At 47.0% G+C, this 15,642-nt stretch overlaps 5 protein-coding genes across 5 annotated transcripts; 2 read left to right on the plus strand and 3 right to left on the minus strand.

The window, feature by feature from the left end:
* Window positions 1-1,073: 1,073 nt before the first annotated feature.
* Window positions 1,074-3,864, plus strand: N7516_006626 (uncharacterized protein; the record flags this gene model as incomplete). The annotated part of the gene is made up of 6 exons (XM_057219346.1): window positions 1,074-1,384; window positions 1,686-2,977; window positions 3,028-3,132; window positions 3,478-3,511; window positions 3,578-3,730; window positions 3,783-3,864. 6 exons carry the CDS (start codon window positions 1,074-1,076, stop codon window positions 3,862-3,864), a joined length of 1,977 nt encoding a protein of 658 aa, XP_057073437.1.
* Window positions 3,865-4,346: 482 nt separating this feature from the next.
* Window positions 4,347-5,783, minus strand: N7516_006627 (uncharacterized protein; the record flags this gene model as incomplete). The annotated part of the gene is made up of 1 exon (XM_057219347.1): window positions 4,347-5,783. The coding sequence occupies one exon, from the start codon at window positions 5,781-5,783 to the stop codon at window positions 4,347-4,349; it is 1,437 nt and encodes a 478-aa protein (XP_057073438.1).
* A 505-nt stretch (window positions 5,784-6,288) lies between these two features.
* Window positions 6,289-7,011, minus strand: N7516_006628 (GNAT family N-acetyltransferase; the record flags this gene model as incomplete). The annotated part of the gene is made up of 1 exon (XM_057219348.1): window positions 6,289-7,011. One exon carries the CDS (start codon window positions 7,009-7,011, stop codon window positions 6,289-6,291), a length of 723 nt encoding a protein of 240 aa, XP_057073439.1.
* Window positions 7,012-9,397: 2,386 nt separating this feature from the next.
* N7516_006629 (oleate delta-12 desaturase) lies at window positions 9,398-10,709 on the plus strand (the record flags this gene model as incomplete). The annotated part of the gene is made up of 3 exons (XM_057219349.1): window positions 9,398-9,439; window positions 9,504-10,275; window positions 10,336-10,709. 3 exons carry the CDS (start codon window positions 9,398-9,400, stop codon window positions 10,707-10,709), a joined length of 1,188 nt encoding a protein of 395 aa, XP_057073440.1.
* Window positions 10,710-11,962: 1,253 nt separating this feature from the next.
* N7516_006630 (YoaK family protein) lies at window positions 11,963-13,011 on the minus strand (the record flags this gene model as incomplete). Its single annotated transcript, XM_057219350.1, has 2 exons — window positions 11,963-12,570; window positions 12,648-13,011. The coding sequence occupies 2 exons, from the start codon at window positions 13,009-13,011 to the stop codon at window positions 11,963-11,965; spliced, it is 972 nt and encodes a 323-aa protein (XP_057073441.1).
* Between the last annotated feature and the right edge of the window lie 2,631 nt (window positions 13,012-15,642).

A 15,642-nucleotide genomic window follows, 5' to 3' on the forward strand; every position in this document is an offset into this window, starting at 1 on the left:
TGGCGTTTCTGTGCTATTTAAATTCATTTTGAGCCGAGTGATTGATTTCCCCTATGGGTTTCTTTCAGGTGGATTACGGAAATAGGAGCTTCGAAATGGAAGGAAGATGCATGTGTTGGCTTTATCGGGTCCGGACATGGCGCTCCGATGCTATCAGGGGGTTAGGAATGGAAGAAACGGAGAGATACCCCAAAATGTTAAGGCATATCGAGAGAGAGAGATGCCGTCGTGGGTCTACATCGATCTCAGACGCACGGACCGGACCGGACGATCGGAGGGTCGGAGGGTCGGAGGGTCGAAGTACGGCAGAGTACAGCCGCCAGTGCGCCATATCGTATTTTACCAGCAGAACATTTCCATAAAACCAGTGTATGAGCATTTTATTGACTATAGAAATTGATAGAGGTTATTAGTGTAGAAATTGACCCTATAGAAGTTGATATAGAAGGCGGTCAAAATTTAATATGGTATGTCGCACTGGCCACTATACGTTACCGTAGGTCGGATCCTCGGAGATCAGCTGACTTCCCGGACTTTGTTCGGTTTTCCGTTGAGACAAGCTTCGTGTTTGACAACATTAGCTTAGCCTATTCAATTTGCGTGATCGTGACCACCGCCTACGAAAGTTGAGTATATTGGACGCTGTAGAGACCATCTGACAGTATCACAGAACAATTCGGGGATTATTGTGATGTCAAACACCAATCCAACACCTTCAATGGAACCAGAGGCAGTGCTTCCCGAAGCCGATTCTAGATCACATCCTCGACCAAAGCCAAGTCGGCAACGGGACAAGCTGCAACTGTCATGTAACCCGTGCCGCCGCCGTAAGTAAGAATGTCATTCCGTCAGCCCGTCTGTGACCAGCACTCACAGGACGATCTGTTCACTTTTTGTTGTACAGATCGCGATGTGATCGTCAAAACCCTTGCTCGTACTGTTCTTCTCGAGGACAAATCTGCACATATCCTGATAATTCGGGTTTCACTGGCATTTCAAAGCCTCAGTCTGCGGCTGCGGCCCCAAATATCCACGACCGACTGGTACAGCTAGAACGACTGGTTGTGTCGCTGATGGGCGACTCGGCGAACAGAGGCCATGCTACCTCTGTGCCAGTGCCAGACTCTGCTCGCTCTATGCCTCAGGGGACTCCTACCATGGATACTGTCATGGAAGCGCCGATCGACGGGCATTCGGAGTGTGGCAGCATGCGCATCAGTGAGTCTGAGCTACGGTATGTAGGTGGTGATCACTGGGCGGCGATTCTTGATGGTATTGCGGATATAAAGGATCACTTTGATCGCGATGAGCAGTTACGACTAGCTAATACCCCAGACCAACTGTCGGACGAGCCTACGCATGACCCGTCCCGGCCAAGATCTGGGTATGCACTACTCCTATACGGGTGCCGCAAAATCGCCTCTCGTGGCGAGATTTTGGCAGCGTTGCCCCCAAGGCTGCTGTTGATCGCTATATATCTCGATTCTTTAATTTTCTAGATCTAGTTTCTGCTTGTTCGTACCCTCCTTTATGCTCCATCAGGGTCTGTGTATCTGGTATTGACTATCCTTATAGCAGCCGTTCACGGGCCAAGCTTTTTAAGAGAGGCAAGTTTTCTCCATCGTGAGCATTGAATATTTTCGCTGACGAGAGTAGTATGAGGCATTTTGGACGAATCCATCTAGCGTTCCGATCATGTGGATCGGTCTTCTATTCAGCATGATCTGCCTTGCCTGTTTGACTACGGATACATTGGACGCCGAAGTGGAACATCTGTCGCTTCAGATTGATCTCTATCGAGAAAAGATTGTCCAGTGCCTAGTGTTGGGCGAATACACTAGAACAGGGCCGTATGTTCTTCAAACGGTGATCAACTACGTCTATATTGAATTTTGCCTTCGCACGGACGCTGATCAAGATATGTGGTATTTGCTGGCCTTGGAAATAAACCTAGCCATGCGGATGGGCTACCACCGTGATCCCAGTCATTTCCCAGGAATTTCTCCCTTTCAAGGGGAGATGCGTCGCCGTTTGTGGGCGACGGTCTTGATGGGCGATACACTTGTGTCGAACCAAATGGGCATGCCACGCATGATATCCGACAGGAAATGGGACACAGCAGAACCGCGAAATTTGAACGACACGGACTTTGACGAACAGTCAATATACCTTCCTCCATCGCGTCCCCTGACTGAATACACCAATTCCCTCGGTCTGATCGCTAGAAGACGTATCTTGGCAGCACTGGGCATAGTGGTCGACCTCACAGATGCGGTTAAGCCATATAGTTATGCAGATGTGATGCGCGTCGACGGCATACTGCAAGAAGCCGCAGCTAGTATTCCGCCTCTTTTGCAGATGAAGCCCTTAGCGGCGAGTGTGACGGACTCTCCGCAGGTCATCATGTCGCGATTGTTCTTGGGTCATATGGTCTATAAAGGGCAGATTGTTCTTCATCGCCGGTTTCTGTATATAAACTCGGCTAATCCAGACGATGATCCAATGAGCTACTCACGAAAAGCCTGCTTGGATGCTTCGCTGGGAATGTTGAACATCCAACATATGCTTGATGAGGAAACATGCCCGGGCGGCCAACTGTATACCATGAGGTTCCGTGTGACTTCCATTATGAACCACCAATTCCTCACTGCTACTATGGTACTATGTTCCATGCTGCATCGGGGGAAAACATTACAGCAGGAACAGGAGATTCGGGCAGCCCTTCAAATCTCTAGGTCCATTTGGATGCGAAGAAGTTTCACTTCCAAAGAAGCAACAAAAGCCGCCGAAACTGTTAGTTTCGTCCTCGCAGAGGCCAGCGACGGTCACAATTCCAACCTCTCTTTTAGCCAAGATGTCTCCCGCGACTTACAAGACAATTATCAAACGAACGCTTTACTCGAAAATTCCGCCAAGTTTACCGGTCAACCCCTGGAAGGAAGTCTGCTAGCACCAGATAATATGGGTTTATTCGAGCGTGAGTTTCGGGTCGAGCTTTCTCTCTTGCCTGGTCTAACTAAGCTATAGCCGATCATTTTCTTATGACAGGCTCCTTTGGAATGTTGACTTCGTCCAACCAGGATGGTCAGCAATTCGGACCAAACTTGAACGCATTGGAGAGACCAGCTGACGGTTGGATGGTTATGCCAGGACAACCATGGTTATAACTAGGACTTTATATATAGTACCACAACAACTTAAATCCGTTAACAGATTTTCATGCTAACATTAAATGTTACGGCCGTATGATGGGATGGATGTCTATCCCAATTAGTGGAGGCCATGCGATCAGGGGACATCATAATTATATCATAACGGCGAACAAGTCTTCGGATGAGTAGTGACGGAGAAATGAATATGTGGCAACCTGCTGATGATTAGAACATTTAAGTAGATGGATTATCTGTCGAAGACAGACTTAGACTTCGTTAAACGATCACTCACCTGAACCAATAACATAGATCAATATGCCGACAGAAGAAAACCTCAACGAGATGCGTGGCTACAAGGCGTAAGTATTATATTCCGGTCCGTAAAGACTCGTCAGCGTATCTGAGACCTAATGTATCTTTTACAGCGCGCTGAGAAACCCGAAAGTTGGACAAGAAGCAAAGGAAAATGCACAAGCCAAGCTTAATGAGCTCGGCGGTGATCAGCCTCGTGAGGAATTGTATAAGGCAAGAGGCGATGAAAGCAAAGACCCAGTTAGGGTCTCAGCTGGGCTTAAAGCGTGAGTATGACCTTAAGGGAAAACTTGAACGTTTACTGATTGACCCATGTAGCGCGCAGCATAATCCTCTTGTGACGGAGGGCGGGAAGCAGAGAGCTGCTGAGAAGATGGGACACAGAGGTCCGGAGGAGTAGACGCCTGTGTGGTTACTTGCTGTAACTATCCTTTCATGAAAGCATATGGGCATGGCGCTTGTTGATATCTCCGAACACATAGTATCAATCAGACTGGAAGTCTGACTTTTCAGCGTCCCATAGTTCAACAGCTTCCGATACATAACTATATTTCTTCAAGATCTCATTTGAGCCTATAGATTTGTTATGAATCTAGGAACTCACCATTTACATACCACAGGGATCACGTCAAACCAATCGAATTCGCTGCGAAGGTGTATAGCGGCCAAACATCGCAGACACCTGGGTGTTGTAAGTTCCTGCGGCTTAGTTGGTGATTAAAAAGCGGCTAGGGGTGAGCACCAAAACGGAAAAGGAAAGCCAGGTCATGCAGTGTATATGCATTATTTGTCTAGGATGTGCAATAGAGCTTTTGTAACACTGGGCAACCCGAGGCTGCAATATATATATTTCCCTTCTCGCGTACAGTAGGCGATGTTCACTCAAAGCTTAGCCGTCACTGCCCCTAATCCATCCGCCGCTCTTCGTAGTGACTTCCAGTACTTGTCCTTTCGCTGGAGAATCTCGAATCCTTGTTCTGCCCATCGATCTTCCCAAGGAGGGAGTGAGTAACCATCCGTTCCCGGTGCTGGGGGCCCAGCCAAATCCGTTAAGAAACCGAAATATTCCTTGAAGTCAGGCTTGATTTCGTGAAACAGAGCTGTATGGCCTTTGTATTGAAGTCTTTGGACCTCCCAAAGATCCTGCTCTTGTGGCGTTGGCAATGATGTTGCATTCCTTCCGGCGAAATATCGGGCAACGGCAACGGCCTGATATTCATAAACCCGGAAGCTGATCGCAGCGCGCACCTGGCCGACCAGAGCTAAAGATGGATCCCCAATCTTGAAAATGTGCTGGTAAAACCCTGCTACCCGGTTGTTGGGGGTCACGGGGTTTGGGACAATGAATGGATAGGACAGTTTGTACCCAGTGGCGAAAATGATCTTGTCCACACCGTCCAAAAGGCTGTTGTCGGAAAAGACAACGTTTATCCCTTTCTCTGTTGCTTGGATCTCTTTGATCGTTGGCCTAGAATTGACATTAGGTAGATCCCATGCGGATTGCAGTGCCTCGTTCTTCCCTCTCTGGGATAGCTCGAGGGGACCTTTCACAATGGCATGTAAATCTGCGACAAGATCTGCTGACGAGACACTGCCTCCAACAACTACCACACGCTTGTCCACGTAATCGTCTGCCTGTCGGAATGCCTTCGAATGCTCAAATGCAGTCGGATAGCGCGCGAAGGCAGCATCTAGCCCTGGGACAAAAGGAACATAAGGCACACTGTAATGCCCCGATGCAACGATCACAGCATGGAATTGCTCTTCCCACCAATAGTCCTTGGGAGTGTTACCGCCCCCGTGACCGGACTGACGAAGTACTAAGGTCCATTGTCCGTCCCGCTTTTCAACTTTTTCGACTGTTGTATTTAGCGAGGCAAGATGAAGATAGTTTTGGAATATATCTTCCAAGTATTTTCTCACCACCCGAAATGGCCGGGTTGGGTTGGACTGCCCTAAGTGTCGGGTTGACGATGCCGAATTTATCTCAGGAAAGGGGGTGTGTGTGAAAGCCATGACTTTGGCGCCGACATTACTGTCAAGACCATCGTAAATGCCTGTGCGAGACGTTACGTCTTCAGGGGAAGGAGGTTTAAGCAGCGGAAGACGACTTGGGATTCCGTGGTCTTGTTCACTGGAAGAGTCTTGGGATGGAAACAGATCAGGAACCTCATCGTACTGCCAGATTCCCCCAATGTGACCCCGGCGCTCGAATAGACGTATCGTTTGGAAGATCTTCTCTTCTTGCAAGGCTTTGACGGTAGAAATGCCAGATGGACCAGCGCCGATCACAGCAACGCTTTGATACCGGGGTCCCATGACAAGAAGTCGTCTCGTGGATGGCCTTTGAAAGTGAAGAAGAATATGTTCGAAAAATATCTTGTTATCTGAGAAATATCATCAACAAGATGTGAGCCTTTTTTAATCGGGGCTGTATTCTTATCAATTAACGAGATAGTATACAGAGTAAGCGATGATGTCAAAATACTCCACCTTGTCGGAATTGCAGCCAAGTACGTGATGGGTCAGTATTGCTTAACACCAGCTGGGAGGGGGAATTATCATTGGGAATAACCTGTAAGATGTATTTAGGCTGGCATTGACGCAATTTGAGGTTGAGGTGGTTAGATTTTCGATCCAATTAACATCCAACATCCTGGTGATATGGGTATCTTTTGGTGCATATATGAATTCAACGTTGCTGGACGAAATCCCCACCAAGGTACGAGGTAGATTGGTAAATGGCAAGCAACAGCGGGGCTGCATTGCGAATATGTAGGGGCATCGAATTCGAGACGCCATGGTATAGGATATGTCTCGGGGTTCATTTGGCAGCACACTCCCATTCCAGTTCACTTGGTTCTTTCCAATAGTTTGTGTCACTCGGTGTAAAGCCAAGTTTTCGCAACAGATTTCCACTTCTGCTGTTATCTCTCTCTGTTTCGGCGATGAATCTTTTGACCCCTCTTTCATCCACAGACCACCGCATAATGGCCTTCGACGCTTCCTGCGCAATTCCTTGTCCCCAGAATTTTGGCGAGACACCGTACCGCAGCTCAATCATTTTGACCCATAATGGCAGCGCAGGATCTCCAGGCTCTCGTGGCGGCATCGAAGTTGTTGTCGCATCACGGAGCCCTGCATAGCCCACCCACTCGGAGGTAGCGATATGAATATTATTGAGTCCCGCAACCCGAACGTAGTCATCGCCTTTGAGTGTGACGAACCCATCATTTTGTGTGGGGTGATTGTTGGGTCCGAATGTGGATGGTCCGCGCAACCCCACAGCAAAATCACCCAAACCGCGCCTTTGCCAACAACGTTCAATATCACGCGTCTGAATCCAATTGCGCGTCTCCTCATCGCTCCATACCCTGGCTGGAAAGTGATGCCCGAAACCCATTTGGCAGAAGTCCACATTTGCATGTAAGTCGGAATAAAGTGCCCGGTATGATTTGAAGGAGACTGCTGTTGGGGTGGGAACAATAATCAATCGAGGTGTAAGAATGACGAATTGTCTGACGGAATCTCCGTTATCCAACCCCATTTTGCAGATGATCGGACTCCAAAGGTAAATTGAATCAACTAACAAGACCTGGACTGTATGCCTGAGGGGAAAGAAAAAGAAGGGAAAGAAAAAGAAAAGGAAGTGTATTCCCTACAGGTCACGTGTATTGGTTTGATATTCCTGGCTGTCTGATTCTCTCCGATGCGTTGACTGCCAGGAAGCTAGGAATGGTTGGATTCCGGATGCTAAAAAACAAAGTTACCATTCCCGCGTTACCGAGGATGGGATGAAGAGGAATGGACAGACGCCGATAGGAAATACGGCGAATATTTGACCTTTGGGACCTAATATCCCATAGGCTTGTCGCGATGTGAACAAGTTCAAAAATTGAAGTTCTTGCTGTCTCGTCTCCAGATGAGATGATTGCTCCCTCGAGATACCTCTCTCTTAAATCTCCATGGATGGCGGGCCATATTATATTATTATTTCGCTCGCATTTTTCAATCACTATAAATGCGTAGAATGGTGTGTTTCCAACATTCAGCCCCCATTTTCAAAACATGGTCAGCCTGTTCTTAGACCCTAGCTTTCTATGTCCTGGACTAGGATTAGATAGTGGATTATTACTACATGTCATCCGAGGTTGCGAAATATGATTTAAAGATAACACAAATACACACATGTGATATAGTAAACAACCGCTGAATGTAGGCAGTCCATGCAGTTGTACATCAAGGATCATGTGGAATGCGATGAATAAATCCCCGTTCAACTGGAATCGTACAGCGAATGGAGCGATACCAATATAAGTTTCATGCATTTAACATGTGTTGAAACAGCTGACGAGACGTGTCATTCTCTAGTAGGATATGAGATTAGTTCGAGTCCCATTGAATAGTTATGGCACACTAAATACGCAATCAGTGTTGAAATGCACGTTTATACAAGGGAAAAGATAAAGGATTTGGAACTGCAAGATATAATTCCATATCGGGCGAACGCACATGTAATTCGGGGTTGTTGCGTCAGGCGGGATGTTGATATTATTCAACCACATGCAAATATTCGAGCGTCCTCATGTGATCCCGAGTGTTTTTCGAAGAAATTAGGGCGGCGTGTTCATGCCGTCACGTGCATCCGTTCTCCGATCTCCCTGCCGAGGTGAAAACTTAACTTTAAATAAGGTACGAGCATGGAGTATCGAAAGAAGCGACTTAAACCCCGGCGATTGCCTTGTCCTCGGGACTCATACGCGATGTGGACATTCTATAATTATCTCATCTAGGTTTTACATATCAAAACTGCGCAACACGAAATGTTCAATTAAAAATATCAGGGGAAAAAAACGACTAGGTGAAATAACACGTTGTTTTTGATAGCTTTCCGATTGGGTAATGTTAACAGAAATGAGAGGTCATGGCGAATCGTGATGATTGAGAAAATCTTACACCTGATTCAAGCCAAGATCAATATCAATCTGGCAACGCGTACGGAGTACAGAGTACGGTACCTACATTACGGCCACGTAGGTACGAAGTCCGGAGTTGTACAGCGTGACACGAAAATAAGCTTAAAATAGAGTCCAAAGCTATTCCTCCAATGGCCGAAATTACTGCGCATCCTGCTGGTAAATAATGGAGCGTATTTGCTGAAAGATCCTGGGTTACTATTTTGATTTATTGTTTTTCGGGGAAAGTCGTGTCTGATGGCCAAAAAAGTGCTTACTCCAAAAGGGGGACGTTTTTCACAATTGAGGGCAGTGCTCCCCCTGCCCCTGACAGAGCCAGTAGGACAACGGCATAACCGCCAAGCCGTTTATTAACTTTTTCTCAACCTTTGCTTCTTAGTGGATCCCTAGATTCTCCCGAGGTTGAAAAAGGGGGTGGTGTATGAGACTTCCCGCGAGGTGGATAGCCTCCAAAGGCAAACGCGGAAATGCATAGCTAGTGCCCTAATAGCCCCATAGATTTATTCGCAGAATGAGACAGTATCAGGTATCACATTCGAGGTGTGGCTCTATTTTGGTAATTGAGTGAGTCCGTTACCAAAAAGAGTGTCAATGGACTAAAATTCCGTTGGGCCCCAGAAACGTTGAAAAAAAATTAAAATAGAAGGAACAGGCTAGTGCAGTGTGAATCCATGGAACAAGCGCGTCCATCCGCTAGACGATCATCCAATCAAAAAGCTATTCTCTAGTCTGTGCACCGAATTTGACAGTGTTCTGGAAAAGAATTGGAAAAGGAGATTGGTCAATGTTTTTTTGAGTTCCGGTAATCTCGAGCCCATTTTTTTCGAGCCTACGGAATACTTTATGGGGGCGAAGGGGCAAAAGAAAAAATAATAATAATAATATTAGAGAAATAAAACTACCCCCAGTCCTCTAAACATTTTCTTATCACTGTCATCTTCAATAAACTACTTCAAAATGGCCGTAACACAAAGGCAGCCTGTCAAACAGGCAGAACAGGTATGAGATATTCCCCAAATCACCCATTAAACAGTACCCATGTACTAATATTCTGCTTCTGCAGCAAAACGATGTTCCTAGCTTGCAAGCCCTCAAAGAAGCAATCCCGAAGGAATGCTTCGAATCATCCCTCACCACCTCCCTCCTCTACCTCGCTAGGGATAGCATCTACTGTGCAGCTCTGATTTACGCTGCCCTTCACATTCATCTCCTCCCTTCTCTGCCCATGCGAGTTGTTGCCTGGGCCGTGTATGGGTTCTTCCAAGGCTGTGTTGGTACAGGACTATGGATTCTTGCTCATGAATGTGGCCACGGTGCCTTCTCGAAGCACCAAGGTATCAATGATTTCGTTGGTTGGGCTACACACTCCTTCCTTATGGTCCCATACTTCTCATGGAAGATCACCCACGCTCGCCACCATCGCTACACCGGCCACATGGAGAAGGACACCGTCTTTGTCCCCTGGACTGAGGATGATTTGGCGTCGAAGAGAAATGTCAGCATTGAGCAGTTGAAGCACCTCGCTGAGGAAACACCCATTGTATCCTTTGTCCAGCTCATCGGACACCAATTGTTGGGATGGCAGATGTATCTCATCCTGAATGTGACCGCTGGTACTAAGAGTGGCCCTGAAGGAAGTGAGAAGGTGAAGTATGAAAGCCACTACAACCCATCAAGCTCAATCTTCACGGCCGCCCAGTGGAAGCTCATTGCCTACTCCGACATCGGCTTGTTGATCATGGGCTCTATCGTCTGGTACACTGGAACTATCATCGGAGCGTGGAATGTCTTCTTCCTCTACGTGGTCCCCTATCTCTGGGTTCACCACTGGCTGAGTACGTCTTTCATTCCTATCTTACCTAAGACTCTAGAATAAGAACTAACTGAATCGACAGTTGCCATCACATACCTTCAACACACTCACCCCGAGGTTGCTCACTACACCGCGGAAGCCTGGACTTACACCAAGGGAGCACTGGCCACCATTGACCGCACCACCGGCTTCATTGGCCGTCACTTCTTCCACGAAATCATTGACTACCACGTGGTCCACCACCTTTTCAGCCGCATTCCATTCTACAACGCGGAGAAAGCCACCAAGGCCATCCAGCCTATGCTCGGTGAAAACTACCACGAGGAGAAGGAAGAGAGCTTCCTGTACTCCTTGATGGTTACCTTCCGCAAGTGCATCTATGTCTCGGAGAGCAAGGGACGTGCCAGTGGGCAACCTGGTGTTCTGCACTTCGTTCTCTCAGATGAGAGCAAATGAGGATGGTACTGTCAGGTATCATAGACCAGCCCTTTTATAAAATCATAGACTAGATTTCAGTTATAGATTTTAATTATACCACCGCAAGTTTGCAAACAACGATATATTTCTCTGCTGTGTCTGATTCCTGATACCCATGATGCAATATTAATTTATTACGTGAACATAAAACATCTGACAAGAGCAAAAAGGTGTTGGTCACCAGCAATCTCATATTCCCATAATAGACGGGGTGTCCACTGCCCGCCCCCATAAGAACCAAAAATTGAATGTTTCAGTCGGGCATCTAATCCATCGTATCCACAAAAGTCCAATCTTGCATAAAATCAAGAGACGGCATGTTGCAAGTTGTATATGTAGTGCTGCACGTAGATGTCTATATGTAGTCCAGGCGGGTCAAACTGGTCTCAGGTGTCTTTGGCGTGTGATGAGCGTCTGTATATGGTTCGCTAGCTTTGACTAGAGGTTGGGGGAGTCGATCAACGGCAGCGCAGAGGTGTCCAGATCCGATCGAGGCGGTCCAGCGTGGCTAAAGTTAGCGTAAGAACCGTTAAGTAGGTGGGTGGGTGGGTGGGTGGGTGCAACTTTAAGATTTATAGGCCAAGAGGTAAGGTGAGTTCCGCCTGGCCAGAGTGGGAACGATCGCCAATGGGAACAACTTCCATCCGGGTACCGTTGATGCTTGACTGCTTGCTACACTACTAGGTGGTGGATGTTGGGGAGGTTCAGATCCTATCAGTACCCGATAAGACGAGCTTGTAAGTATTCGAGCGCGAGATCCAAGAGGTAACTAGTACTGGAACTTAATATATTGTGTTGATAGACGTATAAGATCAGCCGTGATGATTTGTGGGGGTTGGGTGGATCGATTATCGAATGAGGTCGTGAGATGCCACCTATTACGAGACATGGTTTTCCCAGTGACAAAGGGCGTATAACGTGAAGTTGATTTCACTGTGACCTAGGGAGCCGCTTACAGGAGGCTTTACTGGTGGTGGTTGTGAAATGTGAGGTTGGAAATAGTAAGGTCTGTGATAGCGAGGCTTACGGGAGAGAAAAGCAATATAATTGATACTATAGTGTTTCGAATAGACACAGAGATAGGGGGGGTGGACAAGCTAAAGAAGATGAATCGGTCGTATTAGGTGATAAAAGTGAATATTTTAACAAAGCAAACTAAGCTTTACTTGTTGGTTTCGTGAGCTCGTGTACATGCCTATCTTAATAAGGACGCAAAAATAAACAAGGCCAAGTCACACCTCAAATTCACTCTTTCTCCTCCCCTCCCGCTGCCAAACAACCCATCCCAAGGTAACTATCAACTTCAGACCCATAGCAAGCCATATACTAGACGCCATAGTCGTGGCCTTAGAAAGCCCACCCGCTGTCATGGCGCCCAGAAACAATGCCAGAAAAGCCCCTACTCGACGGTTGCGCTTCGGGTTGAACTTTGCAGTCAGCTTTGGATCGACAAGCAGATCGCATAGCATAGCCGTCACAACAACAGTTGGGATTTCATCTAGGGCCAGGACCCGGGAAGCACAGATCTGGCCTCCCGCTTGGAAAGCTAGAAGTGAAATTGCTAGGGCTTGCATCCATTCAATCGGAGCTCGGGGGTCCTCCGGCTTCGGGGTGATGACCTCCAGCTCGATAAGAACTGCTGTCGCTAAAAGGGCAATAGTCTGAATACCAAATGAGATTATCATAGTTGAGCGGCGTCGTGGCCCCAAGAGCCGATGCATGTGAATGAAGATGAGATTACTCGCAAGGAAGATGGTTAGGGCGATGAGGGACTTCGCCCAGAGATATGCTGGGGTTGCAGGCTGACCGGAGGCACCTAAGGCTAAGAAGATGGTATTTCCTATGCGGTTTATCATTAGCCCTATGTGCTTTGTGCAGCGGGAATAAATTGCACGGGTAACTATAAACTTTACATACCTGTTTGCATACTTGAAAAGCTGCCCCATGCATTAAATGATAGCCCATCCACCAATCCACCAACGAACCCGCATATTATAAGAGGAATATCGGTATGTGTGGTGTCTATGTCTGCGCGGAAGTGACGGGAGATAGTTGAGCACACAGTGTTGTCTTCTGGTGTCTGGTTTCCAGAGATAGACACTGCTGTGCTGCCCCCAGAAGACCACATGCCCGGTATATACTTGATTTCTTCATTGGGTCGCTCCAAGCGAAAGCTTGCGGTTGTTAACTCGTTCTGGGAGATGGGACGGTTATCAGGGGCGTGGGGGGCGGTTGTGAGTGGCTCGATATATCCCGACGGGGAAGGGGGCCGCTGGTGCATGTTCGGATGATTGTAAATGTGTACAACGTATATACCATTTAAGGTCGGATAAGCTGATCTTGAATAGAATCAGGCCTGGAGGGTTCCACTTTAGTAGTGCCAATATTGAATAGAAATTAGACTGCTGGCATAAGACCCAAAGGATACACCCTTCTTTAATACTGATCTATTTTTCGGACTTATCCCGATTCTCTCCATGGAAGGAATAAGCTGAATCCTCGCCAAGAGAGATAAGAAAACACGCCGATGACATGAAACATTGATACTTGCCGTATCCCTAGACGCCTCGTGTATGTGTTACGGAGTACACCGCCGAAGGGTACGTTGGGAGCCGAACTTATGTACTTAATCTAGATCTACTAACTATACAACATATACGGCTCTGCATTCTACATACACTTCGCGTATGTAGGCACTATATCGTTGATTATCGGTGAAATTAGACCACATTATATAGGGGGGCAATCTTCATACAAATACTCGTCCATATGAATACCCATCCTGAAATGAGTTGATCTCACATATCCCATCTTAGCAGAACCTGGGCGTTATCTTGGCGCTACAATTATCTTCGCGGCATGCGTAATTCATCCCCAGACCCCATTAGAAAACAAACTATAATACGACATCGGAAGCTGGGGATTCAGGATTTACCTTGAGTGGGTGGAGTCCGTCAAGACCCGATTCCTTAGGCTTCTCCGTTCCCAAGGAGCATTCCGCAGCATTTACTCACATTGATTCTTGGCAGCATGGTTATACGTTGAGGCACTCATTGGCTAGCTATATCTCGCAGAATTGGTACGCGGCAATCGACCGGATTCAAATTTGAAATAATTGTGACCAGTCATCATGTCATTTAAATTCGTCTGCCCCTGTGTTTATGGGATGTATACAATATATGTAATCACCTGGACTCAGATGTGTATTGTGTATCGCCTGCTCTGGCCCCTGAAAACGTCAAAGGTAGAGTTTATTTGCCAAGGGATCGACGTATCCACCAACACTAGTCCGTTCGGAGGGCCCTAAAACACCGCAGTAAGACTAGTCGCCAAGAACGATCTCCATCAGCATCAAAGCATGAATGGTTGACCACTAGTCTTATCTATACATACCAACGGCTAATTGCTGATAACACAGCCTGGAATCCTGGATCTTGGCGTTCACTAGGTTGACTGTTGATTAGAGAGCAGTTCACGCAACCGAGTTGCGCTGACGGGATCAAATCTTGGCATATTCTCATCGAAATGGATATGTGAGCTGCACAAATCTAGGCCCAACTCAAAAAAGAGAAGTACAGTAGTGATTAAATTGGGGACCTTTATGGCCGTCGGAAGTTGGGAGTTCACAAAAAAAGGGGGGAGGAATAAAAGCTGCTGTTCGGGCTCAGCAAGGTGATTGAATGTTTCCACCCAAAAAAGCAATATTATATGCCAAGGCGTGAGAAATCGTGTTCCTTCCCATGATGTTATTCTCTTCAAACTAGCCAAGATCGATTGCTCCATGAAGCCGCCGGCAAGACGTGATACTGCCAAGGGGATGTCTCTGGCTCAGCTCCAATTGGCCAGCCCGCCGACTGGGCAGTGTTTTGGCTTGAAACCATCTTTAACCGTTCTCCCTGCTGTGAGTGTGACCTCACCACCTGATCATTATACCTAGAACAAGGATGCACTTGAAAGCCGAGAGTACTGCAAGTGCTGCCATGTGGATATTAGGTTTAAGGCGACTCCTTTCGGTGCGCTCGAATCATGCTTAAAATCTACTCGAAAGTTTTATCGCGTCGAGATGTAACTATGTACGTTCGTTCGTTAACTATAACTATGCAACATGCTGTAACATGTTGTAACATACTTCAACATGTTGTAACATACTGCAACATGTTGCAACATACTGTAACACACAGGATGTATAGCTAGGTGTATAGTTCAGCTCATGGTCTTGGTATTCACCATCTTCAGAGGATGAGACCTGACGGCAAGGGTGAAGGATTAAGTGGGGATGCGGAGATCAAGGCAAATGTCAATACCACGTTGAGGCTTTCCGCCAGTTAGATGTTAGTCATGGCTGTGTGTCAACTCTTTCTTATCTTTGAAGGGGAGATCCTAACTTTAAGCATCCGAAATGATGTTGCCGGGGGACCCAATCTCCACTCATTGAAGACATAGCGCAAAAATCCGTTAAGGCTGCGCCACTCTGGGAAGGCCTCTTGGCGTGGGGTGAATGTTGATCCTTGTCAATCCTTGTCTATTATTCTTGGTGCCTTGGATACACTTTCCGCCCTTGCTGTGGATAAGAGTCCGCCCACAAAGAGATACTGGTAATACTCTTTGCCAAGATATTGCGCCAGTTGACTAATGATTTCCAAGCTCTGGTCCTCGGAGGAATCATCGGGAAAATGCCTGCATTGCATACAATCCCTTTTCGTGTCGGCCCTGCGTGGTGTTTAGACCCGGATCTAGTTTTCGCCGCATAAATAAATTACCGACTGATGCCTGACCAAAACGAAAACGCGCCTAAAGATCATGTGGAAAGTGGTCCATCGGTGGCCCTAGGAGTTCATAGCTCATGCTGCGAATCTCATGCAAAAGTGAAATCATATCTGTATACACACCACCAGACTAACTAGAAGATCGA

Source organism: Penicillium verrucosum (assembly GCF_028828655.1).
Source record: "Penicillium verrucosum strain IBT 35672 chromosome Unknown utg000002l_segment0_segment0, whole genome shotgun sequence".
Lineage (NCBI taxonomy): Eukaryota > Fungi > Ascomycota > Eurotiomycetes > Eurotiales > Aspergillaceae > Penicillium > Penicillium verrucosum.